We start from the raw sequence: 18,194 nt of genomic DNA, 5'->3' as shown, positions 1-18,194 counted from the left end.
GAATTATCATTATGTTTTGAACTATGCTGTATAGCTGTGTTTGTGCTGTGTTTGTTGTCAAACTCAAAAATTACTTTATTTTTAATTATTTAAAAATGTCATTATTTTATATGAAAAAGTTAATAATTGTATTTTATTTTATTTCTGCCTCTAGAATATCTTCAAGTTGCCTTTTTTGCATAATAAATGATGTCATGCCTCAAAACATCACTTCAGATACTATTTGTCATTCATTTTGTTCTATAACAATCATTTACCACATTTGATTTGCATTTAGTTTGTTACAACTGGACATAAACTCTTGTCATGCTAGTCAACACTGTATAGTGTTTTCCACAAACTTGTTTTTAAAGTAGATTTATAGAAATTCATGACTTTAATAGTTATATTATATACCTATCTCCACACTGAAAAGTTTGGCGCTGATAGTTTAAACATGGCGATAATATAAACAATGAAGCAGTTGAGATTTGCTAAAAGCCTATATATCGCTTTGAGTGTACTTTGTGGGTACAGTAGTTGGATTTACGTATTTTAGTGTAATGGAGGATCATTTGACATGACTGTAATGTTTTGTTATAGCAATATGGCTTAGTGAGAACCTAATTGCTATTTGATGTGGGACACTGGGGACAGTTGCATCAGGGGATGGTTGCAACATGTCATTTTTCTCCAATCATAAACAAGCTAGAGTGATGACACTCACACTGCACATGCTCAGTTGGATACTGTATTTTATATCAGTTTGAATATTTGACATCTGCACATAAGGCCTACTCATCTAGACAAATATATAATTATCATCTAATCAAAGCTGATGAATAAATAACACTGTAATATTATTATAACTTACATTTTTGATAATAATAATTTTGCTAACGCTGACATATATTGTAATATATTGTATTTGTAACATGTTGCAACCATCCCCAAACAATGTTGAACTGTCCCCGGGCACAACATCTGACTCCTTACATTCAAATGTAAATTGTGAAAAATGTAGATTCTGTAATTATCTTTAAATGGTTTAGACTATTAACAGACAGATGTAAGTTTATTGTATAAACAGTTGGTTTGCCTAATCCAAACCGTCTCTGAGTAACAGAGCCAAATGCAAAAAGTGTTGCAACTGTCCCCGGTCTCCCCTATCACTAGCTATGTTTCCATCCATATATTTTTATGCATATTTTGGGATATAGCATAAATGCTGGATGGAAATAACAAGATGCATAAAATCTCAAAATGAATAAAAATAAATGCACTCAATAAAGGAGGATATTTTTTTGTTTATCCGATAGGAAGACATAAATAAACCATGATACCAAATAAATTCCTCTATGTGCAACAAAAAAAAGAGAAACAAACTGCCAAGTTCACACTACAGGATTTTAAGCCTGATTTAAGCCTGATTTGCAAGTCAATGAGCTTGCAGACAGGTTGGACTGTGATCAGGGGTAAATCAGCGGGTGATCAGCGCTAGCCAATATTTACTGTATGTGTGAACTACTCAACAACGCATCAAAGAGGCTCGCCGACACCTCACAAACACCAGACAAATATAGCATAATAAATATCTGGAGCTGTTGGACGACTCGACATCATGTGGTGTCAAGTGTCGTGACGAGCTACAGCCAATGAGAGAGCAAGGCATAGGTTGAGGTAACTGGAAGAAAAACAGCAGCAGCAACTTTTCCATTATAAACATGTTTTACTCACCTCCAACTCTATCTGTAGACAGACAATCCTGCTCACGTGTGCTGATATATTCTTTTCACCCATAATCTTATCTTTTTTTTTTTTTTTGTTCTAGGTTTTTCAGATCATCCCGCAAAATATGTTTTTCTCCTCTCTCCTCTCTCTCTCTCATCTCTGTCTCTCCTCATCCCTTTCTCTTGCCTCTTCGTTCCTTACACAGAGGTGCTGCCCCCTGGGGGGACTATGGGGGTATGTGGCAAGCAGGGCGAGGCCGAGAGCCGTGGGAACGGAGTGAGGTTATTTACAGAGAAAATTTCAGTGTTTTCGTCCCGGTCGGGCAAAGCTGACACGTATGTGTTAGTGTCAAATAAAGGTGCTAGCAACCTAGAAGCCCGCATAAGGAAAGTATGCCAAAGATATATATAGTATCATGTTGCATTGTGGTCTATGGGTCTGCCTGAAGTGTACATGTTGAGTAGACTCACTCCCTCTGTCAAAATCAAGGAGTTGAGGGTCTGTCCAAATAAACTTCCCTCATTCACTTGACAGAGTTGAACACACTTCAAAATGGTGGTGGGGATTCCCCCAAGAAGAAGTGCTTGGGAAAGTGTGTGAGTGTATGAGTGCATTTTAGGCTACGTTCACAATAAATCCGGATACATTTGAAAACTGAGTTTTCATTTAAAAACACTCTCCGTCCACACTAGCATTTTCAAGCGTTATCCAAAAGTTTCTCTTCCCTGAAACATTGCAAACTCTATATTCACCTAACTAAGCATGCATAAAACCTCATAACAAACATAATAAAGACTTAAAGGAACAGACATAATAAAGTTATCATACTATTCTTCTTGCAGGATCATTTTACTTTCATTTCACACCATTTACTGATGCATCTAGGTTGCACTCATTAACCAGAAAGCAACTGCTCTCATGTTTTGCCGCAGAAATTGCGAGTACATTTTCTGTCATCATTGCAGGACTGTGAAAAGAAGCGTACACAAAATAACATATCTTTAGCAACAGTGTGAAAGTGAATAGCACATAACAGACACAACAGCAGTATAAACATATCTATGGTTCAATATGCGTCACATGATTAAACATACGTCAGCGTTTTCCATTTTCATAGTCCACATTACAAAGGAAAATTTAAAAATGTATCCATTTGGGAAAGTGTTTTCAAAACAGAAGGCTAAAACAGAGAGAAAAATATTTGTTTAAAACAAAAACGTATTAGTGTGGACAAGGCATCAATCAGCTCTCTAGTTCAGTAGTCGGCATCAGGGAGTCTCAATCGCAAAACCATTCCAGTGCACTGAAACGTTCGCTGCCTAAAAAGTTCCACAATGCTCCGTGAAAACCATCTGTGGTCAGTTCCATTACTTTTCAGAAGTTGTAACGGTTGTTGTAAATGGCCTTTGCGATGAACTTATTGTATGTTTGTATTAAATCTTACAGAATGGTAGCACTTTTTTTTGGCATTTGTCAAAGTAAATATATTATTTATAATCATATTAATTTCGTTTTCAGGGATGACTAAGGTCTTTATGCAGATGAGATGGGCTTAAAAGTCAACAGTTTTTGTGTTTTATGTTGATTATTTGTTGTTTTTAAATTATGATGCATTTAAATGTTTTTTAAACGTTATTTTAGCTATATTTTTCAAATGTTCTATTGCTTTTCATACAGAAAAATGCACGTTTCACCTGTTCAAGGCTTTGTATTAAATGTTTATTTAGAATGTTATATTATTGAGTGGGTCTACAGTATATTTCACATTAAATCACATACTCTATGTTTTTAAAATGAAAATTCTGTCATGAATTACTCACATAAAGACAGCCCTCCCCAAAATAAAAATAATCAGGCCTCCCTTGCTCATGTTGGTCAAATGAGCCTACACAATAAAATCCAGACCATAATCCTTAATGCAGAAATCTCCTTGACGGAGACGCGCAATTCTCCCTGCTGGATCCATCATGGGTCGGTCGTGCTGTCAAGGAACGGGGGAATAAGACGTCAGGCAGAGATGAGGGAGATTTGAATGAAAATAAACAATTATAACAAATCAGGAACAAAATAACACTGAGAAAAACAACGAAAACACGGGAACCGCAGACACCTGGGGCCTGTACCATGAAGGTAGCTGAACAAACTCGGGGTTACAGGATTAGTTTTGAGTTGACAAAACCAAACCGATGCAATCAGGCTTTATTGGTACCATGACGCAGCTCATCAACTTTCTCTGTCAACTCAGGCTTTGATCTTAAACTATGATTAATCCACGAGCGCGTGCACATACCAAAGTGACGTTGGCACCGAACAACCAATCGCGTTCGATATGGATAGAGCGAGAGCGATATATTTTTTCCGCGGAGGAGCAAGAGATAATCATTCAGAATTACGATTCATTTAAATATGTATTACAAGCTCGAAACAATACGGTCTCTGCTGCCAAAGCAAGAGAAGACAGTTGGAGAAAGATTGCTGATTGCGTTAATGTGCTAAACAAATAGGCTACGTTCTATATTAATGTAAAATTATGTAGGCTATATATGTAGGCTATGAATGTATGTGTGTGTGAAATATAGCCTATATTTTTATAATATATAAAAATGTTCATGTATATAGCTACTAATAAAGATTAATATTCATTGATTTTTAGATGCAACTCCAAACGTTCTTGGCAGCAGATAAAGACAAAATATAAAAATATAATTCAAAGTAGTAAGTATTTACACATAACCTTTTATTATTTTTTGTAAACATTTGATCACAAACACTTCTAGTTCTAGAAAAAAGAGTGAAATTCAGAAAACCAGTGGAGGGCCACTCCTCCAGAATACACTGAGTTGCTCTGAGTAGCAATAAGGGACGGCCGATTATGGATGGGATTACAGGTGCTGTACAATCTGACCCTGGTGCTGGCTCCTCTAAGCAAGTAACACTGGGTACGTGTGCGAATGCGATACATTACTATTTTAAGTTTTAGATATGGCTGACTGTATGTTCTGCAGTAGAGGGAAATGCAGTGTCCCTGTTGAAGCCAGCACACACACACACAGTCCCCCACACAGAGGTCAGTATGCAGCAGACAGAACACCAGAAACATAACCTGCTTTATAACAGTTATGCTTTATATTGCCCTACCTTTATTTATTAGGGTGGAGGAAATGATGAAGACACTCTGTCTGTGTTCTGAGACAGTTGCTGAGGTGAATGTACTGGGCTTTTTATTAAGGCAAACATTTGAATGTGTGGCATAAAACAGGGACTGGCCCTTACACATCTCTTTTATTGTAGTATTTTTCACAACTTGTCCCAGAAACTGAAGCCTCTACCTCAATAGGCTTCAGAAGAAATGTGAACAAGTTAAGGATTTAAAACCATTGACATAAATTACAGGTGTTTGTCAAGGAACTTTTTGTGAGTTGATTAGCCTCCAGAAAACTTGTAATGATCGTGGTGTAAACTTGTAAACTTTTTTGTGGTGGAATTATGTTTCAGGTGGAAACAGACTCAGTCAGGGCCCTTTACAAACGGAGCCTATGGAGCTAGACTGCACACTAAAGGAGCCTATAGAGACTGCACACTAAAGGAGCCTGACTGTGAGCTGAGGAGGCTCCACGTTCAAATAATAAATAAATTGGAGATCAAACAGCTGGATTAAACTGATCTCAGTATGTGAACTTATTTAACCAAGTAACACTTTAGCATGAATATTTATTAATGCAACTTCATCTTGTCTCTTTCTCCCCCCATCCCACAAAACCAATAAAAAGTTTGAGACCTATCTGCAGTTTCAATGTGCTTTTATTAAGTGTAATATTGTATGGTGATTGCATCTACACCGGCACCAGCTGGGTGGTCAAGTGGCCCTGTCTGAGGGTCATCATGATGGTTATATTGTAGGTTGCAAATTAACAGTGTTTTGTACTGTACCAAATTTAACTTGCTTTCCTCAAAGTGCTGACACAACACAGACTCACAGAAAGTAGATCCTTGTTATATTAATGTTACTATTAATTTAAAGATTCATCTCACAGAAAATAATAATTTCACATGTTCACATCATCTCTACCTGAACATTAAGGCTGTGAAAGGACTTTCTATTAACATAATCTGCCTAATGTTCTCTTAGAGAAGGGGAGATTGCAACATGTGTGCAGGCTATTGCTCCAATCACTCTAAGGAATCCATAAGATTAACTGAATAATAGGCCCTAATACAAAATATTTAAAATAATTCTTATGTACTGTAGTAGCCTACATTTGTGAAATTAGCTTTTTGAAAAAAAAAAAAAAAATTAATGTGATGTCACCATATCAATATATCTTACCCGCAATTTTATAAAAGCCCTTTTTTATGGACATGGTCGATATGTCCGGGGAACATTATTAATGAAACTATCACTCCTGCAGAGCGAGGACCACCTTGCGAATAGTTCGACAAACCCCTAGATTCTGTGCATCACCGATCGTGCAAGTATGTAGCCTACCACTTGCAAAAAAACGCAACACAATACCATTTGCGGTACAGTAATGAATTCGACGTGTTAAATTCTTTATGTGCGGCGCAAGAAGTTCGCAAAGATAAGATATTCCTTCCGCAGAAAATCTGTATCTTTCATACAAACTATCAGGAAAGGCAAAGGGATTTTGTCTGGCTAAAAACTCTTTCTCTACGATGTGCTCGTCTAACAATTTGCGCTGAGATGTCGACAGGATTTGGAAGAAAATGTAAAGCCATTGCAACAGACACTGGGAATTAGTTACGTCACCTATATGTTTCTTTGCTCACAGCTGATTGGTCAAACTTCAGTCTGAGATCTCGAATCCAGAACTTAACCTGCCCCGGAGCAGGCTAGCCGTGCAGCGTAAGATACCATGGCAACGAACACCGATTAAAGCCGAGCTGCTTTCATAGTACCTAAAACCCAGGGTTGGCGGAAACTAAGCTGAAACATAGCTGGCTAGCCACCTAAACCGGCTTCATGGTACAGGCCCCTGCATGACATCAAACAATGACCGACAGAGAACCAGAGAATACAAGGGCTGTTTAAACAGAGTTGAACTAACAATAAACTATTGTGTTTGTATCCATTAACTTTAAACTTTATTAATAGGCTATGTTTTAAAATATTGCTCTTTGTACATCATGATTCTGTATATTATGCATGTATGAACAGAAAACTTTATTTAAAAGTAGCCTATTGTTGTTAAATATTGTAGACATATAGATAAATATGTGAAAACAGGTCATATTCACTAGCACTAGCCTGGTTGAGACCAGAACCTTCTCAGTCGTAAGATTGGGTCTGGGGAAGGTTCATTCACAGACCATTTCCAAAGGGGCGTCACCAATGGACGTTGCTCAAATGCCTCTGGGCGCAATTGGATAGACCTAAAACCAGTCATCGTGTAAAGCCCGCCTCAGCGTTTGCGATTGCTGCCTCGATTTGGAAAAATTGGAAATGGGCTTAAATGGGCTCTTGGCCAGACTGACTTGCAGAGCAAATCTTGTGGCTTCCGTCTTGTGGCTGCAGGTCTGGCGTTGCTGGACTGAAACAGCTGTTGCATGATCTTATACACTACAAATTAAGAGCTCTACAAGGACGTGAAAACTTTTTACAAGTTGAAATCTCATTTTAATTACGGTAATTACAACATGGTGTGAACGCACCTATAAAATGCACATCGTTAAACTACAGATTGTGCATTTTCAAGAGCAAAATAAGAAGGATGGACATGGATTCACCTCTATATTCTGCACCATGACAAAGCTCAGCTCTGAAAATCCAAAATGTCTGATGACCACTAGGTGTCATTATTGACAAAGTAAACTATAATATAACTAGGGCCAGGATATTATTGTTGTTTTATTTGACAGAGAATACAGAATTTCAAGCAGCAGATGCTCTATACATGCTTATAGCTTGTTCTGTGGCACGTGTTTCTGCTAGGATATTAGCAATATAGAACAATTCAACAATTTACAACACACTAATACCAGAGCCCCCTTTAGGCAAGCCTCAGAGTTACTGGAAAAGAGACAAGAGACTCTTTTTAATGGATGTCAATGGAGGAGAGGCATTTTTGCCATTTCAACTTTTTTTTTTTTTTACTTTACTTTATAAAAAAAAGAAAAAAAAATAGTTTTGTAGTTTACACCTAAATAATCTTTTATAAGAAGCAACAGAACATTTGGCATCAGACAGGACCTAGTTTATGACACTTCCCAATCATTTCTATGGTTTTCTCAAACAGATTACATTTTTGTCAGAGTTGTATGACAGTCACTGCTTAAATGCCATATTGTGATGGGTTATCAAGGGACAAGTGAATGTGAGTTCAACATGTGATCTTTAAATGATCTTACTGAAAAGGTTGGAAGAATTATTTAGAATTTAACTGAATGGTGTATATTTAATGATTTAGGCTTCAATTGAATTACCAGAAAAACCAAACCTGCTAATCAGAAAAGGGTGTACTGTACACATACTTTTGGCCATATAGACCTGGTTTCACAGACAGGGCTTAGATTAAGCCAGGATTAGGCCTTAGTTCAATTAGGACAATTAAGTAGCTTTTATAAACATGCTTTAAAAAAGAAACATTACTGGTTCACTGTAAAAACAAAATTGCTGCGATTATTTATCACAACTTAAAATCCAACATTGTTTCAAATTTAAAAAGTATGTGTTCATGCTTGACTTAAAATATTAAGTTTAGTTAACGTTAGTTTAGTTTAGTTAAAGGTGCATAGCGCAAGATTCTGAGTTTTTGCAGAACTATGCCACCTCTGGCGGCAAGCAAAACTGCAGCCAGAGATGTGCACGCTCATGGACCACACGCACACGCACGCTTGCACGAGCACGAGCTGTTCATAACCAAAGGAGCATCAGCCGCAAATCTTTTGTTTACAATCATAATGTCTTCAGAGGTAATAAAGTTACAAATCTGCAAGTCATTTTAAATATGTGTTAGGAAAGGCAATTGAGTATCAATCAGTATCTAGCTACAGAACGCTTGGAATCATACTTTTAAACAGAACAATTAAAAACGAAAGAAAACTATGTAATCCGTATGAAATGTGCATTTCTCTCTGCCGCGTTCACTAGCTACTGCGAAGATCGCGAGTCAGCATCGTCAACTTCATATTTGCAGCCGACACAGAAAACACTTGTTTATTAATAAACAATTAAAATGTCCCCTTGCTATATTTGACATAGCCTATTTATAATCATTACTTTTGCCGGTTCTTTGTGACAGCTTTTAGGTGCTTTATTGGCAGCGCGCACTGTTACATGAACGCGTCACCTCCGCATCAGCACCGAAAACATGGAGATTTTTTTTTTTGTAATCCCCAAAAAAACCATGATACGAACCGAATCGTGGGTCAAAAATCGTGATACGAACCGAATCGTGGGTTTGGTGTATCGTTACAGCCCTACTAGCAACCCTAAAAAAGTGGTGGGTACAAAATGACTCATGACAAAATCTGGTGGGTACGCGTCCCCACCGTCCCCCCCGAAATCGACGCCTATGAAATTTAGTAAGATTAAGGCTATGTTTACACGGAAACGATCTGAAGAGAAAATGCAAAAGTGGCGTTGCGTTAACACTTTTTATTCTGCGTTTAGACGAGCGTTATGGGGGGGGGGAAACTGCATGCATATGGTGACGCAAAAGTGTGTGAAATTTGATGTAGTGTGCACTCCAGGCGGCTAGGTGGCGATGTGAAGCACTGAAAGTGAAAGAGACGCTGACACAGTTTTTCATGTTTAATACGGTAAAGCCGCTGCTTTAACCCTCGGTGCTCTTCGCGTGTTGCTCAAAATTTGTCAATGAAATTAATCCTATATTTTAGTTTGATAATTTTTTGTTATTTTCCTGCACTGGCGCATGCCTGTGACGTAAACGCGTGCCCGACGCCTTCACTGTATTGCAGACTTTTGCGTTTTTACTGTTTTTACCCTTTAGACGGGAACGCGATGGTGGAGTGTTTTTAAGATTTCCACTCTGGAGGGTGGTTTCACTTTTTTGTGTTTTTAAGCCCCAAAAACGCCGTCGCCGTGTAAATGAAAGGCACATCCGATAAAATATTTTAACGTTTTCACCCGCGAGCGTTCTCGTGTAAACGGGGCCTAAGACATATATTATTCTAATCACCCTTCAGCTCTCCCCCCTAATGTTTCACTGGACTGTGTTACATACACACATATAAAATCACTTTAAATAGGTTAGATCTTAATTTAACGTTAAATTACTCAAATCTGACAGTCAAGTTTTAGAAGAGCGAGAGAGCAGGAAATAGATTTTCATAACAGAACACAACCTCCCATTTCAACAATAAACAAAACAATAAATAATATTATTTTGTTTGCTTACATTAGAACCTCATATTTGTTGCATCATCCCACATGAGATAAATCAGCCCGATGCGTTGGATAAATAGACTGATTAGAGCAGAGGTATTCAACAGGGGCGTTCAAGTTTGAAAAGGTCCCGTCTATAATTGTCCTTCCAAGCCAGAGTCCAAACAAGCATGCTTTGATTTATAGAGTTAGGAAAATAAGTAATGTGCACTTAATATAATATATATATATATATATATATATATATGTATATATATATATATATATTACAGTTGACAGTCATATCAGCTTGTAAAGTAAGAATTATTCATATGAAAAGGAGATCCCAATAACAGCTGATGTATTCAAACAAAATGAAACTGTGTGCTACACTCAAACAATACCACACTATGAGTGATACAAACAGAGGAACTTAAATAGACAGACATAAACTAAATGATAAGCAGCTGTGACGATTAATCAGTGTCCATAGAAACTAATGATTGGCGGGAAACTGAGACAAAGGAGAACATGTGACTTGTAAGTTTCTTTATACTTTTACTAAAGTGAGCTTTGCCTATAGAGAGTTCCTGGTAAAACAAGTTTAGTTTTAGCTTCAACCATTCAACCAAATGTCCCCACAAGGATTTAAAATCATACAGAAATTATTGGAAAATGTAAAAAATGCAGAATGTTTTCCTTGACGGGTCGGTTTAGAAGTAGGGTTAGTGTAAGGGGATAGGATATAGTTTGTTCAGTACAAAAAAAAAAAAAAAATCCAAAAAAGCCAGTTCATTGCAAGTTCAGGTTTAGCTCAAACCTGTGTGTGTGTGTGTGTGTGTGTGTGTGTGTGTGTGTGTGTGTGTGTGTGTGTGTGTGTGTGTGTGTGTGTGTGTGTGTGTGTGTGTGTGTGTGTGTGCTATCATGATGTTGATCTGGAACTATGTCACAGGAAACTAAGGAAAAGGCCAATTGTTCTACAAGATAAAAAGTGATGCATTCACACGAGGTGCTTTCTGAACAACATTTTGAAATGGAGATAATATGGCACAAACATCAAAGGTAGTTGATACAGTGTGCTTTAATTTTGAGTCAAAACTTCTGAATCTAGTTTATTTTACCCTTTTCCCATTAATCATCTCTCTGTCTGTCTGTGTAGTAAACAGGAATTTAACTTTTGTGTGTGTTCAGCTCATTGACAAAATTATTTAGTCTTGCCTTTAGTTTTAAAAAGCAAATAAATAAAAATAAAGGAGGGTTAACTTATCCAGGATGTGCATTGTGACAGAAATGGATAGCAGGAAAGCTGCCTGCTCTTGCACAGGAAGCGTGCTGAATGTGAGGCGTTTGGAGAATGTTTTATGGTCTTTTGTCTTTAGAAACAGTTTAAGAAAAGTTGACGCCAATAAAAAGCCTTTAAATGTATATGTCTGTTGGATGTGTCCACTGTGGCAGTAATATGTTTTAGCTGATCAAAATGGCGACAGCGGCAGTATCATGTTGACAAACTGGAGCGTATACTGACTCACTAGGGGAAAGAAAACCCAATTGTCTTTCCCTCACAATGGTGCTTCACAGACAGAAGGGAAAGAGTGTACGGAGCAGATATTTACATGCTGTCAGCCAGGCTTCCTGTCTTTGTCAAACTTAAAGCATTTTTTCACTCAGATCCACTCTTTCCTGTGTAGAGCAGGAAAATTGCATGTGATTACAGTAGTACCAAAACAGGACAAAAAGGAAGTGTTTAAAATAGGCCCTCAAACTTTGACCCTACGTTTTGTGTATTGTGTTGATTCATTATGTACATTACAGTGCTCACGACTGCACTGGTGAACATATTCAAAACTACCGTGGCAATGAATTATTTTGAAAGTTATTTCAAATTAACGTTTCACTGCAAATGTAAAAAGGACTGACTAAGCCAAATAGCGTGTTCAGTTGAGAGTCTTTGTAGTTGCAGTGGAAGAGTGGCAAAAATAACTGGATCATGACTTCAAACTTAATGAGAGGAACTGGGCGTGTGTGTGTGTGGCGTCTGTTCGGTCTCTGTGGGGCATCAGGCTGAGAAAAACCCTAGACCATTTCTGAAGAATGCTGTGGATTAACAGTCGTCCAAATGATTATATTGGAACACCATTTTTTATGTTAAAGGATTCACACTGAATGTTTTTTTGTTCTTCTATGAGACAAACACTCTGATTCAACCGGAGAATTTGGTAAGTTTTTCCAAATCCATTCTCTTATCAAAGAATAGGCATTTCCTGATGTGTGGGTCAACATTGTCTCATTGTTTTTGTTTTTTTATAAGTACATTTACGATTATATAGCATTATGACAATTCCTACAGGATAAGAATTTAAAATCACACCTGATGTTGTACGTAGTTTATTGTATATGCGTATACAGTTCAAACATTTGAAGGTTGAATACACAACAACAGTAATATTGTGAAAACTTTTTTATGTATACTTATACTTTATATATTTATATTTTACTTATAGGCTATATATTAGATATTTTCCCCTGTATTTTCAGCAGCCATTACTCACAGCAGTTCAGTCTCACATGATCCTTAAGAAATAATTGTAATATTTCTTATGACAGTTGAAAACAGTTGTTCTGCTTAATTAAGTGCGGAAACTGTGATTACAGTGTGTGTTTTTCTTTGATGAACAGAAACTTTTTCAAATAAAAAAAATGTTTTGTAACATTCTAAATGTCCATTTAAATAATTATTGCTAAATAAAAGTATAAATTTAATTAAAAAAAAATATTTTACAGACCACAAACATTTGATTGGTAGTTTGTGTGTGTTTATTTATAAAGAGTGTGTGTAAAGAAAGAAAGAAAGAAAGAAAGAAAGAAAGAAAGAAAGAAAGAAAGAAAGAAAGAAAGAAAGAAAGAAAGAAAGAAAGAAAGAAAGAAAGAAAGAAAGTAAAGGTGGTTCATGGTAGACAGGCTACTACAAGTTCATTGTGGACCTGGATTAAGAACAAGCGGAAAAGTATTCTTGTTTGTCTTTAATGGGCATATTGGGTTTTGGAACATATCTGAATCTTGCATTTCGTTGTTTTACATAAAAAAAAAAACATAAATCTCCCATATTGTGTGATTTTTGCTTTATCACAGATTTTCTCAAGGATGACAAAAATTATGCTTCATAAACTGGATACCTGACATTTTGTCTTAAAATGAGAGAGGATGGATAGCACAACCAGCCCCATGTCAGAGTCAAATCTTACCAATGGATTTGTCAATAATGTTTTCAATGTCTCAGTTGACGAAGACAGCAAAACTGAGATCTCATGGATTCCAGAGTCCAGTTCCTCAGACTCCATTACTCCCTGTCAGACCCTCAGAAGAGAAAAACAGGAACCCAACCGGCGCTGCAGGACCGCGGCCATCTGGAGGATCCTGCACCGCCGCAAGGCCACCTCTGACCTGGACAGGCGACCTCACTCAGTGATCCTCCCAGGTGAAGCGTCCTTTCTAAAACTGTCAATCACAAACAGAGTAAGGTCTGTTTTTAGAGGGAAAGCTGGTAAGATTTCTGATGCCAAATTCGACATTGACCTGAAAGATGACGTAGATGATGTGTATATGTGCAAGGAATCTCCTTCTTCGGAGTTCAAGCATGTGTTTAGGAATAAGGCCAAGAGACATTCATTTGCAGGACACACTGCAGACTTCTACTGTTCATTTGAGGACATAGACCCAGCTGCGACCCCAGAGAGTGTCCACCAGGAGACCAAGGACACCGTTGGCAACCAAAATGGGTATAAGTTGTCAGAAAGAGTCATGTATACAAAGAAATCTCATCCCAACTTCTCAAACTGCAACAATTCATCTGTGATGGACCAGGAATCCTGCTATGTGAAGCAAAGCCTCAAGATACCTCAAAGAAGACGATGGTCAAAGGGGGGTGATGTTTTGAATTACTTGAGAAGAATTTCCCTCAAAGGAAAAGGAAGTCAGACGTTGGCAGAGAGTAGTTTTGAGTCAATGAATACCCTGGACAAAACCATTGATTCGGACTATGGCTCGGTCAGCTTTGAGCTGGTCAAAGATTTGAACTCTGCACCTGAACAAACGGGCCTTGATAGCAAAAGCAGCCATTTTCGAGGCCTTCTCCGATTTTTCAACACTGTGGCCGAGACAGCAATGAAATGGAGAAACTCGTCTCGCTCATTCTCCCCCCCTGAAGGACAGCAGTCGCCTCTTAGTTTGAGAAAGACAGATCAGTCAGGAGAGCTCAATATCCCAATCAGGAGTGAGCACAAAGCCGATACCTCAGTTCACTGTAAATCCACGTTATCTACTGACATGGTGGTCTCAACTGTTAGTGACAAGGTGGATTGCTCTCCTCCTGTGGTGCTGAAGGCCTGGAGAACTTGCCCAGACTCTCCAAGAGATAGCAATTCCCTGTGTAATAACTCGGATGAATCCCAGTCTCAGCTCAGCTCGACTCATATCTCTCTTGCCACCATTGAGAGCCACCCGAGATATGAAGAACCAGATACACCAAAAGAAAACTCTCTGATCTCACATCACTTATCTAACAAAACTGTTGATGAAAACCAAGATATTTGCACAGATAGGAAAAAGATAAACTGCCCGGAGGACATATTTAAGGTAATGTAAGCTGCCTTAAACTGTGACTTTTTTCTAATGACATAAATTACATTGACAACCAATATTATTTCTGTATATTTTCAGGTGAAAGGGATATTCAATATGAAAGTGTACTGTTGTATTTTGTCCATTGATAGCTGATTGGATGGTGAAATGTGATCTCTATGACAGGGAGATAGAAAGCTGGGGTTGACAAAATAAGAAGGAATGGTGTTGTCAGCTAAAATGTTTTAGAAATCATAACTCTTTTTCCAGGAATGTTAATTAAGAAAGTAAATATAAGATTTTCTGTTGAAAAACATTTCATAAGAAGACTATCCTCCTAATGCTGCTCAGTCTTATTGTCACGGCTGGCATTCATTTTATTACCTTGTGATCTATCATGCTGACATTGCTTTCAACGCATTACTAACTTGTTTGCACAACTAACTAATTTTGCTGTCAATGAAAGATGTATTTTCAAATGCTATCATATGCTTCCATGCTATCATGGATCTGACTATTTAAACAGTTTCATTTAGAGCGGGAATTTAGTGCCAATACCTGGGTTACACATTCCTTGTCAAACACACCTGCCTGTAAATCAAGCAATCTTGAAGACTGCCCTATGACATCAAATTTAAGTTTTTTTTTTCAGTTTTTTTTTGCTTTTAGTATGAATATGTTATCCTTAAGGTTATCTATAAGTAAGTGTGCTCCAAAACAATGACAACATTTGCATTTAGAAGATATAAGCGTTCAAAATGTACAGTATCGCACTTCCGCCATTATGGATCTATGATTTTGATGACATCACTCTGCACTTCAGCTTCTCATCAGATTTCCTGTCCAATCAAACGCTCTCTAGAATCTGAGTTGTTTGACGAGCTCAACGGCTCTGGCCGAGCTGTGATATGAACAAAACTCTATTGACCATTTAAAAAAAGGGAGGAGCTGCTTAATATGTCCCGCACTGTCTTCCTGTTTCAGTGGAAACTACATCAACACACTGAATAATCCTGCAGGTTTCAAGGCACTACAGCCTTTAAGCTGTGTCTCATTTCGAAGGCTGAGTCCTCCAGAAGTTGTATTTGTCAGACGCATACGTCATTGAGCCGCATACCTTCATTTCAGTAAACTGACCACTACATTCCAACGTCATAAACAATTACGCTTCACTAGGAATAATGGTACATTTTATAATGGTTACCGTTCTAAAATTAGACATCTTTTATAACGTACGTGGCCGACAAATGAAACCTCCAGAGGACACAGCCTTTGAAATGAGGCACACCTTTAGATTCGATTAGATGTCTGATTAGTTATGGAGCTAAACTCTGCAGGACAGTGGCCCTCCAGGACCGGAGTTTCCCATCCTTGATTTAGTGTGTTAAATTATAATCCTAATCTAAGTTTTAAAAACATCTCATGCAGAATCTACTTTCTCTATAGTCCAAAAGAGAGTGATATGAAAAAAATCACAAATGTATTTAAAATGTTGTAACTTGTAACTTTACATTAGTAACTGACTAATGTAAGAGATACTTTAATGTCCATCTAGTCCTTTGTAAATACAGCAGTGCCAGCCTTGGTCTAGTTTGTTCTTGTGAGTGTTGCATTGCCTTTGGTCACACTGTAGAGGAAATTCGATTTGTTTGTTTTTTCCTCAAAATTGACCAACCTTTTAGACTTACTGTTAAAATAGTAATTAGACAGATCAGATTTTTTTTTTTTTCTGGTTCAGACTGCAGTCACTTTTGCTAGCATATGAACATTGGTTGTCACAGTAACAAACTTGATCATATAAATCTTAATCATGCTTGCAACTTTAACAATGGATGTATTTTCTCATAAGGGCAGTATGGTCCACGTACGTGTTGATAGATTGTTTTTCAATTTGAAAAGAGAAAACTATGGTGGTTTTACTGCATGAATATTAGATGTGGTTGGACCTGAAATGCCATATTTCTGCTGATTTGTCAACAAAACCTTAATGTGATATTAAGGCAATGATTACAGCTAGTGATTGTAATGATTACATAAAAAAATGGCAACATCTGAAGTACGGCTGGATCCAAACTGGGATTATGGGCCTCCGATAGGATAAAATCAGGAAGGCAAAATTATTAATGTTCATTTGTGTCATTTATATATTTTCCCCAATAGCTCAAACATACCTATAGGAATTTGGAATGGTAAATCAAACAAATTCATAAAGATTTATTTTTATTTATTTTTTTATAATAATAAATCAGTTCTAAAGTGGGTTCAAAGTGATAAGGCTTAGGACTTTCCAGTTCAATTGCATGGGTTCTGCCAGCAGTGAGAACTGACGCAACGTAAGCAATGATGTACATCCGAGTCAACGAGACAGGGGAATTTAGCAAGGGAAGGGCATAAACAAGTGGAACGCAGCCCAGAAATACATGGGTCAGATACGGGAGGCTGGTGTGCCTCCAGGAACAGGCTTGGGAAACACCGCCCATAGTGAAAAGTAAATCTATGACTCTCTATTTATTATAATTATTATAAATTCGAATTATTAAATATTACATTCATAATGAAGTGTCTATCACATTAACTCCACCCTTCAGTGTCTGGTTGAAAAAGACAAAATTACAAAAGAAACCGAGCCAGTAACTGGGACATGGAGAGTGTAGAGTAAGGACAGTTTGTTTAGCTTTTGACCAAACCAACCCGAGTTCGAATCATCCTTTCTCCAAACTCACTCTACTTAAATCAGCCCAGAGAGGCGTTTGTTTTAAATGAAGAAAACGTTTGAAAACTGGAAATAAAGTGCCCAGTGTGAATTTAATAGGCATATAATTGAAACTAAGCGTTGTCCTCATGTTAATCGGATGGGCTGCACCTTCTAAGACAGCTTTACTGATCAGCAGGTTCAGTATGGTTAGGAGTAGGAGTACCCTGGTGAAAAAGAAATATGCTAAGTATACTTGCAGTCAAGGCAAGGCAAGGCAAGTTTATTTATATAGCACATTTCATACACAATGGTAATTCAAAGTGCTTTACATAGAAGAAATTAAAATAATCAAAAGAAATAAGAATAATTAAAACAGTTTAGAGTAAAAAAATAAAAATAAAATAAAATAAAATACAGTGCAAACAGTCGGACGAACAGTGGCACAGTGCTCATTCAGTAAATGCAATGTTAAACAGATGTGTTTTGAGTCTGGATTTGAATGTGGCTACTGTAGGAGCACACCTGATCTCTTCTGGAAGCTGGTTCCAGCTGCGGCTGGCATAATAGCTAAAAGCGGACTCTCCTTGCTTTGAGTGAACCCTTGGTATTTCTAGTTGATGTGATCCTAATGATCTCAGTGATCTGTTGGGTTTATATTCAGTGAGCATATCTGCAATGTATTGAGGTCCTAGGCCATTAAATGATTTATATACCAGTAATAATACTTTAAAATCAATCCTAAATGTGACTGGGAGCCAGTGTAAAGACCTGAGTCAGACTAATTTAGTATACTTCAAGTGTGTTAATGATTAGTTAACTTGAAGTGTG

At 37.4% G+C, this 18,194-nt stretch overlaps 1 protein-coding gene across 5 annotated transcripts in view; it reads left to right on the top strand.

Annotated features, from left to right (window-relative positions):
• The first annotated feature begins 12,009 nt into the window (after positions 1-12,009).
• The window catches only part of arhgef9b (Cdc42 guanine nucleotide exchange factor (GEF) 9b), a 71,492-nt gene continuing 65,307 nt past the window's right edge, over positions 12,010-18,194 (top strand). For 2 of the 5 annotated variants that reach the window (XM_079630276.1, XM_079630274.1), the window contains exons 1-2: positions 12,011-12,270; positions 13,184-14,686. In XM_079630276.1, the coding sequence (XP_079486402.1) occupies positions 13,256-14,686 (1,431 nt within the window). In that variant the 5' untranslated portion in view covers positions 12,011-12,270; positions 13,184-13,255. Of the gene's footprint in view, positions 12,271-13,183; positions 14,687-18,194 lie in introns of all 5 variants that reach the window. The other 3 variants (XM_079630272.1, XM_079630275.1, XM_079630273.1) reach the window with 2 other exon arrangements.

Source organism: Phoxinus phoxinus, assembly GCF_949152265.1.
Source record: "Phoxinus phoxinus genome assembly, chromosome: 12".
In the NCBI taxonomy this organism is placed as follows: Eukaryota; Metazoa; Chordata; class Actinopteri; order Cypriniformes; family Leuciscidae; genus Phoxinus; species Phoxinus phoxinus.
Note: the sequence above shows the minus strand (reverse complement) of the source record. Positions and strands in the feature narration are given on the sequence as shown.